This window comes from Aquarana catesbeiana, linkage group LG03, assembly GCF_042186555.1.
Source record: "Aquarana catesbeiana isolate 2022-GZ linkage group LG03, ASM4218655v1, whole genome shotgun sequence".
NCBI classification, from domain to species: domain Eukaryota; kingdom Metazoa; phylum Chordata; class Amphibia; order Anura; family Ranidae; genus Aquarana; species Aquarana catesbeiana.
In genome coordinates, this window is record NC_133326.1 from 551,324,120 (window position 1) to 551,342,641 (window position 18,522).

The 18,522-nt window shown below is 43.2% G+C and overlaps 1 protein-coding gene across 1 annotated transcript in view; it reads right to left on the reverse strand.

Moving 5' to 3' along the window:
- The window catches only part of B4GALNT3 (beta-1,4-N-acetyl-galactosaminyltransferase 3), a 148,473-nt gene that overhangs the window by 84,283 nt on the left and 45,668 nt on the right, over positions 1 to 18,522 (reverse strand). Inside the window, exons 2-3 of the mRNA XM_073621633.1 lie at positions 12,153 to 12,256; positions 5,475 to 5,522 (exon numbers count right to left, since the gene is read on the reverse strand). Of these exons, the coding sequence (XP_073477734.1) occupies positions 5,475 to 5,522; positions 12,153 to 12,256 (152 nt within the window). The remainder of the gene's footprint in view (positions 1 to 5,474; positions 5,523 to 12,152; positions 12,257 to 18,522) is intronic.

Genomic DNA, 18,522 nt, shown 5'->3' on the forward strand with positions numbered 1-18,522 from the left:
GGTTTAGCACTGGGAAGCACTTTTTGAAAGTTAAAAAGTGCATTTTATATACAACTACATAGATCAGACCAAAATGAGGGATAAATGAGGAGGAAAGAGGGATAGAGGGATATTGCTCAAAATCAGGGGCAGTCCCTCAAAATCAGGGACAGTTGAGAGCTATGTAAACAGATGTACGTACACTTACATCTGTCGACCTCAGAATCCTTTTTAGTTTAGTTTTCCTGGAGCTAAATGTGATGGATCGGCTGTAGCCTGATGTAAATTGACCTTAGGACCGCAAATGTCCGCTGTCAAAATGCTGACAAAAAAAAAACTGAACTGGCATGGATGTCACAAAAGTGACATCCATCCCATTCTGCCTCGAATCAGCAGGTGATCTGTTCATGGATCCCATGCAGAATGGAGTGGAGCATGCTTGTAAAAAGAACCTTACAACTCAATTTGATGGGAAAAATATACATAACAAAGAGGTAACATGGGCCACTTTGTATTGTGTAGTGTAAATGTATTTCCCTTAAAAGAATAGGTGGAGATTTTGAGGCGATAAGAAAAAAATGGCATGCTGGGAAAGGGCTGTAATTGGAGACTAAATTGGGGCCCCATAGTAGTCAATCCTGAGATCTGTTCCCATAAAGAGGATTAATGTGGCCTCATAGAGAAAGTATTGTGTAGAAGAGATAATGCTTCCCCTCCTATCTATATCCACCTGATAGACTGCAAATAATACCTTCTCCTTCTCCTCTGCCCCCTCCCCACCCCACTCTTAGGACAGCTCAATGTGACAATACATAGCATAGATGGTAGAGGACGGGCCTGACAAGTGATGAGAGAAGGTCTGCCTGCAACTCAGCACAGATCTAGCTATTTATTAAAATCCAAAATACACTTTAACATTTAATCCAGGAAAAGGTGACCATTCAATGCAAATGTAACTTTATTGTTCCAGACAAGCTCCCTATGATTAAACCCAGTTTTATTGGTGAAATGCGTCAGTGCAGGAGGGCCCAGGTTGGGACTCTGTGTTTGCTTGTCCAGAAGAGTGAAGAGAAGAGTGAAATACAACAATTTACTGGCAGTTCAGGGTATAGAACAAGCCCCTGCCTGGGTTTTGGCACTGTTACTGCACGGAGGGTGACCTGATATTATGGACTACAAATACATTTTACCATTGAGAAGCTTTAACATGTTCATGTTCATGTTCAAAAGCGGTTATCATTTGTTTTTGTTTTGCAGCTCTCATTTAAAAAAAAAACATCAATCAAATAGGCATTACATGTACTTTATATTTGAATATATTTTACATATTATAAACCATATAGCCAGACGTTTGTGGACACCTGACCATCACACCCAGGGCCGGCCCTACTATGGGTCCCAGTGGGTCCATTGGACCCAGGCAGCACTTTGAGAGGGGCAGCAAATTGAACCACGACCGCCTTTCCTTCTCTTCTATTTACCCAGCAAATTGGCAATAGCTTGCCCTAGCCTGTCTATATACTGCCCCAGCCTGCCTCTATACCGCCCTAGCCTGTCGTGTCTATGTACTACCACAGCCTGCCTCTATACTGCCCTAGCCTGTCCATATACCACCCTAGACAAAAAATACACACAAAAGAAAAAATTAGCAGGTGCGCTGATCAATAGTTTGGTATAGCCCTCCAGCTGGCTATTGGTGATAATTAGACAAGTAAAAGGGTGCTGCTTACCCTAGCCTGTCCCGATACTGCCCTAGCCCACCCCTTGGAATTGAACATAATGGAATGTCATATAATTTTGCTTATAGACAATGTGTTGTTGCATGTAAATCTGACTTCCTGATAAATTTAATTTTAGTTTTAATTATTAGGATATAAAATAATGGATGTGGGGACCTTTTGGTGGCTGTGATTTTTTTTTTTAGGGGGGGGGGGGGCAGCATTTAATTCATGGACCCAGGCAGCACAATGCCTTGGGTCAGCCCTGATCACACCTATATGAGCTTGTTGGACATTGGCATTATTATGGAGTCCCACCTCCTCCCCCCCCCCCCCTTTCCTCTGCAGCTATAATGTCCTCTCTTTTCTTTTTTTTTTTTTTTAAATAATTTTGTATCTATTTAGAATGGAAACTTCACTCTCTTGATCAACATTCATTATTTTTAATCCTTATGCTGCTAGCATTAGTAAATAGGTAGGAAAGTATATCATATTTACTTGTTTTCAACTTTTTTTTACATTTCTTCAGTTACTTTCTAGTTTTCATGCATAGGCAACTGATGTCATACATTCCAGGAGTCTCTAGGAGAGGAGGGGGTTTTCTCAGCTAAGCATACTCTTCTGCCTGTGTTTCATCAGAATCGGTGACCTATCAGATTAGGTAACAGAAGTGACATTTCATCAGCTGCGTATGCGTTTCACCATTACCAGGTTTGCTAATCTGACAGAACACCTGCAGTCAGAAGAAGGCAGCAGCGGACATCTTACTACACCCAGCTACGTCTTGAATTTCACAGTAATTTTAGCAATAAAGTGAGCGTATATAAAAAATATAAAGTATATTGACATCTGTGATGCTGCTTAGATGTTACATTTTGAAAGAAGCTGGAAGCGAGCAGTAGAAAGGTGGCGGAGGCCATGTTAGTACACCCCACACTGTTCAGCACTAAACCTTTAGCCTTTCAAAATGAAACATCCAAACAGCATCACAGATGTCAATATACTATATTTATTTATATACGCTTACTTTATTACTAAAATTACTCTTAAATTCAAGACATAGCTGGGTGTAGTAAGGGGTCCGCTGCTGCCTTCCCCTGACTGCAGGTGTTCTGTCAGATTAGCAAACTTGGAAGCGGTGGAACGCATGCGCAGCTGACGGAATCGTCACTTCTGTTAACTCTCTGATGGGTCACCGATTCTGACAAAACACCTGCATGCCTGAGCGAAGGGCAGATGGATTCCTACATGAATCATCTGCTTTTACTAAAGATGTCCACAACCAGAACTGCTAGGGGGTGTTTTTCAAAGTCATTTCTCAGCAAAATAAAGCAAGGCAACATGGGTGGATAGGAAAGTTTGTTTTGAATATTAAAGATGAATTAGATTGTGTTTTTAGTTTGTGGTGGTCAGATGCAGTGTTGTTCCACTTTAAGAGTTCCACCAGAGCAAGAAAAAGCAGTCCTCAATCACATAACATACAGAAAGAATCATAACAGATGAGATTCCCAGCAGTGCAGGAAAAGACAAGAAAGCAGATAACAGGGTAACATGATCTGGTCATAATTGACTAAGGCTGGCCATACACGGTTTGAATTACAGTCGGTTCAGCAGGAACCAGCCTAGATTCGAACCATTAATGGGCAGGCTGAATGTACCAAGTTGATCGATCAATCGACTTGGGTAGAACCAGCCTGCCGGATTCTCTTAAGATTATCACTAGCAGCTGCTAAAGGCGCTAGCGATAATCATGGTCTTCTCCCGGCGGGGACAGCTTCCCCTGCCCGTCCCCACCAGGTGAAGACAATTGCTGAGTCCCCAAATCATGCAAATTTCTCACCGTGTATGGCCGGCCTTAGTGGTATGTGAAACGTGAAGAAACAGCTGCATACAGTAACACATGGTGTTTGGTGAAACTTATATAAGGGTTAGAAAACCCCATGAACATAAAACCGGGAAATAGGACCTAGAGTAAGTAAAATGGGACTAGCACTACTCTAAAGTCCCATACACACTATCAGATTTTCTGCGGATGTTTGTCTTCAGATTTACCAAAACCATGTAGTGCAATGGCCTTCCTGATTGCATACAAATGGAAACTCCTAAGGTTTGACCTCATATTATATAATTGTGGAAAACTGAAGACAAAAATCAGCAGAAAATCTGATAGTGTGTATGGGGCTTTAAGGATCATGGGAGACTCCTCCAATCTTCTTGGAAGTTTTTTCTAAAAGATTTTGGAGGGGGACTTTGGGAATTGATGTTGGATGAGAAGACCTGGCTCACAATTGGTGTTCCAGTTCATCCCAGAGATGTTCAGTAGGGTTAGGATCAGGGCTCTGTGCAGGCTACTCAAGCTCCTCCACACCATACTGGTCAAGTCATGTCTATAGTGAGCCGAATTTGCACACGGAAGCGTAGTTACAGAAAAGGGCCTTCCCCGAACTGGTACCACAAAGCTGAAAGCACACAATTAAAATGTCTTTGTGTAGCGGGCACTTACTTTTCAGTAGGTGACCTTTTTCGTTAGTTTATAGTTTCAGGTAAATTTAGGCAGGCTTGTGCTATTACAGCAGGCCTGTTTGTTTATTTGGGATTTGAGTGGCAGGTAGTTTGTATGCGAGTCTCGGCCAATCATTAATTTGTTGGGCAATTTCCCAGGACTCTCATATAAAAGCCGGGTCACATGGTCCGGAGGGGAGTCTTCCGGTGGTAGCGTAGAGCCAACGGAGCTCCCCCCTTGCAAGAAGGGTGGGGGACCGATCTCCATAGAGGAAGAGACGACACCTTACAGCATGTAGTCGCTGGTGATGTTGGTCGCCCCGCGGGGAAGGGAGCGAGCCATAAAGGAGGAAAAAAGGAACAAAGAATCATTGCGGGAGAAGTAGCAACAAAGCGGAAGGAAACTGGGCGATCGATCGTTTATGAGTGGCACATGGACTGTTGATCACGTGAGTGAAATCCCAAGGGAAGGGTACTGCCAGAGGCTGAGGGATGTTGGTATGCAAGTCAGTGAGACAGGCGGTGATGGCCTGTGACTTTGGGTTCAGCAATGCCCCAGGATTCCAATCAGTCAAGCGGGAGGAGTTATTCAGAGTGACTTTTCTTTAGCTCAACTTGGAAGTACCATGCAGATGGGAAGTAGTGGTAAAAAGGTAGCAGTAAAGCTGCAAGCACACATATAGAGATACAGACTGTTCTTGAAAAGTTCTGCAGATGAAGACGTTATTCAAAGTGACTCTTTATCAATTATTCTCTATCAAATCTACTTCCATCTTCCCTGATTGAAGAAATCACAAAAAAGTGATTCCCTATTATCCGCAATTGATTCTAGTTCTTCCATAAGAGATAGTGAAATGATTATAATGTAACAAAAGAGCATCTCAAATGAAGTCCTTCTCCCATCCCAGTTCATGTTGATTAATAAAGCAAGAGAAAAAGCATTATGGACTGTGTTTGTGAATCTATGGGCTGCGAGGGTTGAGTGTTAAATGTGAATTACGGATATAACAATTATTTAGCCGCTCTTTCGGGGGTAAGCGCTTCATTTGTATGCTGAAGAATTAACAGAACCCTTCAATGGAAAGTTGAACTCTCAACAGGTGTCCAAATATAAACACTCAACAACATTTGTCAAGGTATAATGCCTTTGTTACTCAATACAGCTACAGTGATACATTACAGTTTATCCATCTGTCATCATGCAAATAATATCACACCACGTACTATAATCTTTCAATTTAAATCGTACAGTGAAACGGTCAGATTTGCCAGTACCTCTGTTCTCCAGGGAACAGACAGGTTCCAGGAAGCCTTTTCACGCATCTGTGGGGATAAGGGGGAAACATTACAATCTTCCATACTAATCAGCAATTTGAAATAAAATGTTTACACTTCAACCCTATCATGCCAAAAATACAAAAGCAAACATTGTGTGTAACACACTGTAAAATAGCATACCTTACTGATCAGCTTTCACCTTTATCAGTGCAGAGCAATTAAAACAATGATCAATGATTGCTGATTACTGACATGTTAACTGCATCTTGCATATTGTTTAAAGTGATGTTTGAAGTGATTAAAGCCACAGCCTGAGTAGGAAAGTCAGTCCCCTGCCTGCAGAGCAGGACCTGTGCTCTGTATGTGAAGACAGTTGTCCCTCTGCAGAGGTCCCCCTGCTGAGTCAGAGCCAAAGCTGTCCAATCAGCTAATTTCATGCTCCCTTCTGATTGGAGAACTTTACCTGACTTATGCTGGCCATACACTATACGAAAAATTGTTCAAACCCATTTTCGAAAAACAAACGTTTGGCCGTGAGAGCAAACGATAGTGCCATCATGTGATGACCGATATATCGTTTAATGGACATAAATTAATACATTTTTTGTTCGTTTTTTCACATATACCTAGTGCAAACAGTTTAACCGGGAAACACATTAACCTATCAATTTATCGATCGTTTGGCAGAAAATTTCCAAACTTGTCCTTCGTTTTTTGGCTAAAAAAACGTCACAACCGATTACCGATTTCGTGCCCAATAACTGGCCGAAAAACAAATAAACTGTCTAAATTACAGAATTTTGTCCGATTTTTCATATAGTATATGGGTAGCATTAGCAAGGTGCGTGTCGACCTCTGCAGAGACACCATTGCACCCACACAGAGAGCAAGGGTTCTTCTCTGTGGCACAGTGGCAGAGGACAGGCTTTTCTACTCGGGCTATAGCTACTTTTTAAATCAGATGAACTGTAAAGACTTTGCACATATTTTGTTTTAATGTAACTGAAATGTGTTTAAATGACTTAAACTGAAGGCTCAATATCTGCCCATTACTCTTGCAGAATCTGCTATATGTTGATTGTGGTGTAGTGTTTCAGTCTGCCAGCATGACTTTGTTAAGCTGGGCATACATGGATTTCAGGCAAAAATTGCCTCCCATCCGACATTCCTCAATTAAAAGATTGAAGGAACCAGGTAGAAAATTGTTGGCAGAACAGCATTCAATCAGATGTAAGAATTGTTTGGGTATTTTCATAGCTGGAGGGGCCTGCTATCAATTTACTGTAGCCGCAGTGGGAGATTTGGTATTCAGGAAAAATCTATATGTGTATAGCCAGTATTAGTCTCCTCAGATTAAGGCCTCTTTCACACAGGCTGGAATCCTCTGCATTGTGTAAAAAGGCTGTTTGATCCGGTTTTCTCTTACCCTCCCCTTCTTACCTTGTCCCCAATCTATCTGCTGACAGAGCCTTGGGGGCAAGCTGCACATGCTCAGTTTGGTGTGTATTGCTAGAGGGTTTTTCTTTTTCTTGGGAGAGTGCATGTGATCAGAACAGGGTCAATCAGAACTGTCCAGAAAGAGGTTCAGGGGTTCTGCAGCCCCATAGGAGAATCAGGGGAGAATGAAAACTCCTCCTACAAGCTTTAACCAGACACTAAAAGAAGTCACAAGACTGCTATAACTGCTGTTGAGAAAAGGTATTTAGCAGTTTATATTTACTAAAACTATTGCATTTCCATGTTCTGTGTACTCTGGGAAACCAGATATAGTGAATGCAGGGTCCTGGGTTTAGTAACACTTTAACTTTGCAGGGGATCAGCAGACAGATCCCCTGCTAAGCAGAGTGGGCAGATGACAGGTCCGTGTCCACTCAGTTCACGCAGAGCGGACACAGACACAGCCTGCTCTGCTCTATGAGCAGTCGGATGTAAATAAACCAGCTATCCGTTTATACCAGACTGCCATCTACTCCAACCCGGGCAGACGGATGGGAACGGATCGCCTTCTGCTTGTTTTTGCCAGATCGGATTGAGGTAGCCTGGTGTAAATGGACACAAGTCTGTTTACATCCAGATGCGATAGAGGAGAATGGAGGGTCTGATCAGGTCCACCTGAAACATGGACAGGCGGACCCGATTGGACCTCTCGTTTGAAAGGGACCTTACTAAAAAGACTGAATGCTGTATGCAGCTAGGGGATCTTATATCTGAAGTCCCTCACCATCCATGAGATATATATGATTCTCGTGTTTTCAGGGTCATCAAAATATAAAACAGGAAGCATTTAAAGATGTGAAAGTCACATAAAAGTTACATATTATGGGAATACCTCAAAATGTGTGTATTCAGTATTAATATCATACAGTTTGAGGTGGAGTACAGCTGACTTGTTGACTTATACTTTAGAGCCACACCTCTTCTGCATACTAGAGCACTATAGAATAGTCTTTTTTATCTCTGTTTGTAACAAATTGTATTTAATATGTTGAGAAAATTCCTGCAGCCGCCATTCCTACAAGATGTGCAAATAATGAAAATAGGATATAGTCACAAAGCTAACAAAACACGATAAGTGTCATTATTTAAGAAAAAAGAGTTCTATTCAACTGCTGAGTCTGATGAGATTTAAAAAGTTCAGTCACATGGCAGAAAATAAAGACCCCTATGTTATCCATGGATAACTTCAACATGTAAAAATTCTGCTTAAACTTCTATGGATGGAACCTGTGCATTATGGTAACATGCATCAAATCAGAAGTGCAAGGTAAATAGCAGGCATATGTGCATTGCACATCACTGCACTGCCAAAAATGCTGAATGATACCCCAATGCTTACAAACAGTAAACATAAATACAGGCAGGAAGTGGCTGCAAAGAGTATGTGGGAGATCAACAGCACTAAGATGTAGAAAAGATTAAAAGAAGTTGACAACAAAGATTTGACATATGATAATTATTTATGATATGCAGTGCAGACAGAAAACTTAATGCCCTCTTATTATTATTATAATTATTCAGGATACAGGACGTGTATAGCATCAACAGTTTGCACAGTGCTTTACAAAATCAAAATAGCAATAAATCTAATCTTCATTAAACAATCACTGCAGGGAAAGCTTACTGGTTCATGTGTTTTAAAGCTGCGCTTCCTTGCTCTATGAATATACTGCCCTACTGTCCTCTGTCCTGCTGAACTACCTGACCTCCACCCTGCTGACCCCTGTCCTCTGCTGACCCACTTGACCTCTGCTTTGCTGAACCCTTTATACTGCCCTGCCGTTTTCCACCCTGTTGACCCCTGTGCACTACCCTGCTGACCCCTGTGCACTGCCCCCTGCTGACTTCCACCCTGTTGACCCCTGTAGACTGCCCTGCTGACCCCTGTACACCGCCTTACTAAGCTCCACCCTGCTGACCCCTGTACATTGCCCTACTAACCTCCACCCTGCTGACCCTTGTACACTGCCCTACCAACCTTCACCCTGCTGACCCATGTACACTGCCCACCTAACCTCCACCCTGCTGACCCCTGTACACTGCCCTATTTATTTATTTTATTTATTTCAGGTACTTATATAGCGCCGTCAATTTACGCAGCGCTTTACATATAGATATATTATACATTCACATCAGTCCCTATACCCTCAAGGAGCTTACAATCTAAGGTCCCTAACTCACATTCATACCTATACTAGGGCCGATTTAGACAGGATCCAATTAACCTACCAGCATGTCTTTGGAGTGTGGGAGGAAACCGGAGTACCCGGAGGAAACCCACGCAGACACAGGGAGAACATGCAAACTCCAGGCAGGTAGTGTCGTGGTCGGGATTCGAACCAGCGACCCTTCTTACTGCTAGGCGAGAGTGCTACCCACTGCGCCACTGTGCTGCCCTACTAACCTCTACCCTGCTGACCCCTGTACACTGCCCTACTGACCTTCACCCTGCTGACCCATGTACACTGCCCTACTAACCTTCACCCTGCTGACCCCTGTACACTGCACTACCGACCTCCACCCTGCTGACCCCTGTAAACTGCCCTGCTAACCTCCACCCTGCTAACCCCTGTACACTGCCCTACCAACCTTCACCCTGTTGACCCCTGTACGCTGCCCTACCAACCTCCACCCTGCTGACTCCTGTACACTGCACTACTGACCTCCACCCTGTTGACCCTTGTACACTGCCCTGCTGACCACTTTGCACTGCTCTGCTAACCTTTGCCCTGATGACCCCTCTACACTGCCCTACATACTAATAAACTCTGTACACAGCTCCACACAATAACGACCTCTGTACACTGCTCTACATACTAATGACCTCTGCACACTCCCCTACATTCTACTGACTTCTGTACACTCCCCTACATCCTACTGACCTCCACACACTGCCCTACATCCTACTAACCTCTGTAAATTGCCCTACATGCTAATAACCCCTGTACACTGCCCTACATACTACTGACCTCCGTAAACTGTAATACATACTACTGACCTCTGTACACTCCCCAACAAACTACTGACCTCTACACTGCCCTACATACTTCTGACCTCTGTACACTGCCCTATTTACTACTCACCTCTGTACACTGCGCTACATATTACTTAGACCCTTTCGCACTGAGGCGCTTAAAAACTGCCCATAAAACATGGGGCACTTTTGGGGCGTTAGCGGTGTGCTTTTTTGAAGGTCACATGACTTAAAAGAACCATTTTGAGGTCCTTTTGAAGCGCTTTTCGTGTGCTTTTCAGGTGCTTTTGAGGCACTTTTTTTTTTAGTGCTCCAAACATGCACCAAAGATGCTGCTCGCAGGAGTTTTTCACTGCCCCACCAGCACACCACCCATGTGAAAGCATTCATTGATTTTAATGGAAATAGGTTTTTTGGAGCTTTTCAGGCGATCAGACAGCCAGGCCAGAACTGAGGCCAGCCAGGCCTAAAATTAGCTGAGCAAGTCAGCCTGCAGTACCAGTTGTCTTGCCTTCATGATGGACCTCTGTATCAGACTTGAGGTGACCAATTACTCCCTGACATGAAACAAATTGCGAATGAAAGTGAAGTTTCTGACTGAAGCTAACTTTTAAGGTAGGCCAAAGCCAGCCATACATGGAGCGAAATTTGACAAGAAGTGTCATTATTTAAGAAAAAAGAGTTCTATTCAACTGCTGAGTCCAATGAGATTTAAAAAGTTCAATCACATGGCAGAAAATAAACATCTTTAGATCGACCTGTGTACAACCAGTTTGTCAGGTTTTTCCTGAACAATCACAGCTATAGCGGCAACACTGATCATTGTATTCTGCTGGGAAGGAAGGCTCCACGCCTGCAGAATAGAAAAGCTCAGTGGAAGTGATTCTCCAACCCATATTCATTTTTTTCATTCAACCCACTGTTTGAATGAAAAAAAAAATGAATCATGCATGGCCTGCCTATGTTTTTATTTTTACGGTGGCATTTGTTTTATTATAATTTTCTACATTTTCTCCATGCTATCCTTACTCTTTTTTGGGGCCACGCTAGTTACAGTACTTTCTTTGTTAAATAAAGCGTGCTCACATCCCAGGGACCTTTGATCGCCCATGTTTAGGTAGATTGCCACCTTTTAAATGTTGCCTACCCCTGCTCTGTAGTATTACTCTCCAGTCCTCCCTGGAAGCTACAGAAAAAAAAAAAAATATTATGTAGGGAGTTGACCTGGGAGATCTAAGGAACTAATAAATGGTTTACAATTTTAGCCAGCATCCACCAGAAACGGAAATGTGTGTTTTGGGAGAAGTGGTCTTTATATCTGGCAAGTAATGAGGAATATGAGCGGATTAGGAAATAGTGGGTGTAGAGGTAACCTTGGAACTGAGAACATTGTGACATGACTTGATTATCTGAGAGGTGAGACATCCCGTTTTCTTACACCTGCAGCACAAACATTGGTTTAATTAAAGGCGAAGATCATATTTTTTTCTCTCCCTGAACCTGTTACAGAGAGAATATTATTAAAGACTTGTCCATGCTGTATTCATTTTTAACATGGGCCTTCTGACACAGAGGACTAATCTGTAGCTCCCTAAAGTATTTGGACAAAAATTGTTTCATCCCTTTAAAATGCTTCAGAAAATGCTTGTTGTGAGTTGACAACTCTGCCTTTACCGCATTTAAATGCCAAGCAGTGTTGTCAGTCCTGCCCAGTTCTTCCCTGGTGGACAACAGAACACATCCCTCTTATGTAGGAGAGGTGTTCTGTAGTTCTGTAGGGGAGTACTAGGTGGGGCTGATAACATTGGGCTAGTACCTTAAAAACTGATTTTATCTCAGAGATACTCCAATAACAATGTTTCCTCATAGAAATGCCTTCACACTACATCCATTACAAAACCAGGTGAAGGAGTCTCACTCTTCCAGCTGCATCCTCCATAATGTAAATAATCCTGATACATCCAGCAGGGACAGTAATGTCCATGTGTCCACCGCAGATAGGCTGAGCTGGGTACTGAAAGTCAGAAATCTTAGCACTAGAGCATGTCAGAGATCTAAAAAAAAATAAAATTACTTTTAGGTGGACTTGCCTTTTTAAGGGACTGTTAACAGGATTTACAGCAAAGTTATTATTTTTGGTCTGCAGGTAAACTACAAATTTCAGAATGTCCTAACATCCAGTGCCAATAAAAATGCATACTCACCGAGCGCTGCCACTGTTCAGGTTTGTGGAACTCTAAATTTGGGTCCACAGCTGGGATATTATTGTGCGCCAACGCTTTGCCCAATTCACTCCAACTGTTGTATCCTGATCAGCAGAGAAGAGAAAAGGGAGACAGTTATGGTTTGTGTCAGGAGAATAAGGTTTTTCAAAGTTTTTAATATGATAAAAAATAGTGGTATTTTCCTCTTTAAAATTTGCGATAAAATAGCTCATAGCATTTTTCACATTTTTTTTACAATTCACAAAAAAAAGCTACTAAAATACTGCATGTGGTATTTCATCGAAATATGCAGTATTTATCTCATGAAACCATGCAATATAGTGGAGAAGAAATCCTGTCAATTTTTATTGCTAATAAAGAGGTAAAATGGTTTAACCCATAGAAATATGCCAACTCACTAAGTCAGTGCAGTCCCTGCAGCATATGCATTAAAGGGTTTGTTAACCCATTTATATAAGACTATGCCAGCCCCTTTATTAGAGGCTGACATAGCACACTATGTAAGTAGTTTTCAAAAACGAGCATTCTAAATACCGAATTTGATCTGTCTTCAGGAAGGTCACATGAAATACAAGAGAACCAGTTCCATTGGCAGCCATACATGCCCACGCCATGACACTATCACCACCATGCTTCACTGATGAGGTGGTATGCTTTGGATCATGAGCAGTTCCTTTCCTTCTCCATACTCTTCTCTTCCCATCATTCTGGTACAAGTTGATCTTGGTCTCATCTGTCCATAGGATGTTGTTCCAGAACTGTGAAGGCTTTTTTAGATGTTGTTTGGCAAACTCTAATCTGGCCTTCCTGTTTTTGAGGCTCACCAATGGCTTACATCTTGTGGTGAACCCTCTGTATTCACTTTGGTGAAGTCTTCTCTTGATTGTTGACTTTGACACACATACACCTACCTCCTGGAGAGTGTTCTTGATCTGGCCAACTGTTGTGAAGTGTGTTTTCTTCATCAGGGAAAGAATTCTTCGGTCATCCACCACAGTTTTTTTCTTTTTTTCCGTGGTGTTCCAGGTATTTTGGTGTTGCTGAGCTCACCGGTGCGTTCTTTCTTTTTAAAGATGTTCCAAACAGTTGATTTGGCCACACCTAATGTTTTTGCTATGTCTCTGATGGGTTTGTTTTGTTTTTTCAGCCTAATGATGGCTTGCTTCACGGATAGTGACAGTTCTTTGGATCTCATATTGAGAGTTGACAGCAACAGATTCCAAATGCAAATAGCACACTTGAAAGGAACTCTGGACCTTTTATCTGCTCCTTGTAAATGGGATAATGAGGGAATAATACACACCTTGCCATGGAACAGCTGAGCAGCCAATTGTCCCATTACTTTTGGTCCCTTAAAAAGTGGGAGGCACATATACAAACTGTTGTAATTCCTACACCGATCACCTGATTTGGATGTAAATACCCTCAAATTAAAGCTGAAAGTCTGCAGTTAAAGGACATCTTGTTCGTTTCATTTCAAATCCATTGTGGTGAGCTCAGCAACACCAAAAGACCCGGAAGACCACGGAAAACAACTGTGGTGGATGACCGAAGAATTATTTCCCTGGTGAAGAAAACACACTTCACAACAGTTGGCCAGATCAAGAACACTCTCCAGGAGGTAGGTGTATGTGTGTCAAAGTCAACAATCAAGAGAAGACTTCACCAGAGTGAATACAGAGGGTTCACCACAAGATGTAAATCATTGGTGAGCCTCAAAAACAGGAAGGCCAGATTAGAGTTTGCCAAACAACTAAAAAAGCCTTCACAGTTCTGGAACAACATCCTATGGACAGATGAGACCAAGATCAACTTGTACCAGAGTGATGGGAAGAGAAGAGTATGGAGAAGGAAAGGAACTGCTCATGATCCAAAGCATACCACCTCATCAATGAAGCATGGTGGTGGTAGTGTCATGGCGTAGGTATGTATGGCTGCCAATGGAACTGGTTCTCTTGTATTTATTGATGATGTGACTGCTGACAAAAGCAGCAGGATGAATTCTGAAGTGTTTCGGGCAATATTATCTGCTCATATTCAGCAAAATGTTTCAGAACTCATTGGACGGCGCTTCACGGTGCAGGTGGACAATGATCCGAAGCATACTGTGAAAGCAACCAAAGAGTTTTTTAAGGGAAAGAAGTGGAATGTTATGCAATGGCCAAGTCAATCACCTGACCTGAATCCGAGCATGCATTTCATTTGCCGAAGACAAAACTGAAGGGAAAATGCCACAAGAACAAGCAGGAACTGAAGACAGTTGCAGTAGAGGCCTGGCAGAGCATCACCAGGGATGAAACCCAGCGTCTGGTGATGTCTATGCGTTCCAGACTTCTGGCTGTAATTGACTGCAAAGGATTTGCAACCAAGTATTAAAAAGTGAAAGTTTGATGGATGATTGTTAATCTGTCCCATTACTTTTGGTCCCTTAAAAAGTGGGAGGCACATATACAAACTGTTGTAATTCCTACACCGTTCACCTGATTTGGATGTAAATACCCTCAAATTAAAGCTGAAAGTCTGCAGTCAAAGCACATCTTGTTCGTTTCATTTCAAATCCATTGTGGTGGTGTATAGAGCCAAAAAGATTAGAATTGTGTCGATGTCCCAATATTTATGGACCTGACTGTAAGCTTGGGAAGAACATGCAAATTTCGTGCAGATGGTTTTACTGGTGGAAATTGGAGTTAGAACCCCAGGGCTGCAATGCAAGTGTGCTTAGTGCGTTTTTTAGCCTGATATACATTGAATGCAGTTCCTAACGAGTATTTATGTTATGTAGGAAGCATTACATAACATAATATATATCATTTGCACTTGACGAGCCACGACACGTACTGCACTGGCGTGAACTTGTTTACCAAAGATCTTATTAGGGTTCTTTATTTAACTGTGAGATGAAATGCAACATTTCAGATCTAATTGTATGGAGATTCTACTCTATACAAAACATAAACGTCTTCAAAATATAATTATAGACCTTTGAAAAAAATCTATTGCTCCTGTTAATTAAAATTCCCAAATAAATATGTATAATTAGACCCTATTAAGGGGGGGCGTGGCTTGCGGCGCATGGAGTAGGACGCACTGAGGGCTCTCTCCCCCAAGACTCCTGCATTTTATCCTGAAATCTCCCTTCTCTCTCTGTGCATCCACTGCTGCTGACCTGCCCTGTCCATAGCACTGCTCTGTGTCTTTCCTGGCTCCTGGCAACATGTTTAGACGTGGTAAAGATTTACAAACGGGACCCGACCATGAGGTCCAAGATGGCACCTGCTTGTCCCAGTCAGCAAAGGAGGCAGCTCAAAAGATCTTTGCTAAGACACTGGGCAAAGATACTCCTGCTAAATTGACCACTACACATGTAGAGGCTGCTCTGGACCCCCCTGCTTAGGCAAAGGTCGATCCTGCCTGGCTAGAGGACCCTGCAGAACTTCCATGAGACACGGTGAGTACCCCTGCTAGCCTGGCCTCGGGAAATGATCCCAGCATCCTTGCCACCCAGGAACCTGAGCCCACTCTCAGGGAGATTTTTGCCACGGTCATTTCATGTAATACCAGCCTATCTAATCTAACTACAGAACTTAAGGTAGTGAAAATAGAAGTTACACTGATCAGACAGGACATGCAAAAATTGAGAGATCGCACGGCTGCATTGGGGGGCGGTATGAGTACGGTTGAATATGTCCCTCGGAGCATTTCAGACCACTCACTCCTTAGGGCGCTGATTTTTGTTCCAGGTATACCGTGGAGAGACTCTGGAAAGTGAACCCTTTCGGGCTCCAGCTATTCCCTACTGATGATTCCATAACTAGGGCACCCACCACTTTTATTTGTCAAAACAGGGGCACGGCGACACCGGGCATTGTCTGGGACGCTCTTAAGGCGCACCTTAGGGGCCTTCTTATTAAACAAATCTCTGCTATTAAAACAGCCACTTAGGCCAAACTCCCCTTGTCACTGCTGAGCAGAATCAATCTCATAAAGATGATTCTTTTACCTAAGTGTTTATACAGTGCCTTGAAAAAGTATTCATACCCCTTGAAATTTTCCACATTTTGTCATGTTAGAACCAAAAACGTAAATGTATTTTATTGGGATTTTATGTGATAGATTAACACAAAGTGGCACATAATTGTGAAGTGGAAGAAAAATGATAAAATGCTTTCAAAATTTTTTACAAATAAATATCTCAAAAGTGTGGCCTGTATTTGTATTCAGCTCCCTTTATTCTGATACCCCTAACTAAAATCTAGTGGAATGAATTGCTTTCAGAAGTCACCTAATTAGTAGATAGAGTTCACCTGTGTGTAATTTAATCTCAGTATAAATACAGCTGTTCTGTGGAGCCCTCAGAGGTTTGTTAGAGAACCTTAGTGAACAAACAGCATCATGACAGCCAAGGAACACACCAAACCGGTCAGGGATAAAGTTGTGGAGAAGTTTAAAGCAGGGTTAGCATTAATCAGAGAAGCAGCCAAGAGACCCATGGTAACTCTGGAGGAGTTGAAGAGATTCACAGCTCAAGTGGAAGAATCTGTCCACAGGACAACTATTAGTCGTGCACTCCACAAATCAGGGCCTTTATGGAAGAGTGGCAATAAGAAAGCCATTGTTGAAAGAAAGCCATAAGAAGTCCCGTTTGCAGTTTGCGAGAAGCCATGTGGGGGACGCAAATTGAACTTTTTGGCCTAAAAGCAAAGCTCTATGTACCAGAAAACTAACACTGCACATCACCCTGAACACACCATCCCCACCGTGAAACATGGTGGTGGCAGTATCATGTTGTGGGGATGCTTTTCTTCAGCAGGGACAGGGAAGCTGGGGAGTAGATGGGAAGATGGATGGAGCCAAATACAGTGCAATCTTAGAAGAAAACCTGTTAGAGTCTGCAAAAGACTTTAGACTGGGGCCGAGGTTTACCTTCCAGCAGGACAGTGACCCTAAACATACAACCAGAGCTATAATGTAATGGTTTAGATCAAAGCACTTGTGCCCATCATATGCAGCCATTTGCCCATCAAACGAAGGCACTGTGCCCATCAAATGCATCCACTTGTGCCCAGTATATGCAGCCACTGAGCCCATCAAATGCAGCCACTGAGACCACCGACCCCCCCCCCACTCGCGGGGTTTTTGGCTCTGGCAGCAAACACCCCCCCCCCCCCCCCGTGCGCACGTGGATGGCAGCTCTGGCAGCACTACACCCCCCCCCCCCCGCACGGCTCTGACAGAGCCGAGGGGACTTACTGCAGCAGCTCCTCTCAGAGTAGCGTCTCCTCCGCTCCTCTTCCCAAGCGCCAGGCATCCAATAGGGTGGCCTGGCACTTTGGCCAATCAGGAAGCAGACACCCTGCCTCCTGATTGCGGGGAGGAAGGTTAGTGTGAAAATCGCGAAAATGAATTCGCTATCATCACACGATTGGGTGTGATCAGGGCGCGCTCTCTGCGCCCTGAGCCCACCCTATTTTGAAGCCTATTAGAGCCTCTGGCTCTAATCAGGTGCTTCAAAAAGTACCACCCCCTCCCACCCCTGCAATAGGAATTCATACATCCGGTGTCCTGAAAGGGGTCGGACGCATGGATGGGGGAGGCGGTGCCCGTGTGGCGTTTGACCACAGTGCACGGGCTGCCACTGTGTCTGCTATGACTAGCGGAGTTTTGCTGGTGGCGCGCGCTAAATGGCAACAACTTATCCCTGATTTATCTGACAGGGACTGGGAGGAAGCATGCTCATGCCATTTATCTGTATCTCCGGCTGTCAACAATAAATTGATCCACCTTTATATGCTACATCAATCATATCTGACCCCAGTTCGATTGCATGCAATGCATCGTCTGCCTGCTTCTACATGCACTAGGTGTTCCCGTCCGTGTGCGGACTTCGCACATGTTATGTGGCTTTGTCCAGTCATAGCAAGGTATTGGTAGCGGGTGACGGAGGTATTGACTGCAGTTTTATCGGTTCCTGTTCCATGTACCGCACTGGTGTGCTTGCTAGGGGTCCTGGATGAAGAACTGTGGTTGAGACATATTAGGACCATGTTAATGGAAACACTATTTTTGGCTTGTAAAGGTGTAGCACTTAAATGGATTCAGACCACCCCTCCATCCATAGGTAAGTGGCTTCAGTTGGTAAATCAGGTATTACCATACCTTATGAAAAACGTATTTTTGAACACAGAGGTTGCCCGGCTAAGTATAATAAAGTGTGGGATGCTTGGTGCTCCTCAGCTATTACTGCAACCAATGCTTGAAAATATCGCTAAGGGTATTGAGTAACAATTATCTCTAAATTTGTGATTCTATGTTAATGAGCATATGTATCAGGATTGGTTTGAAGGAGAAC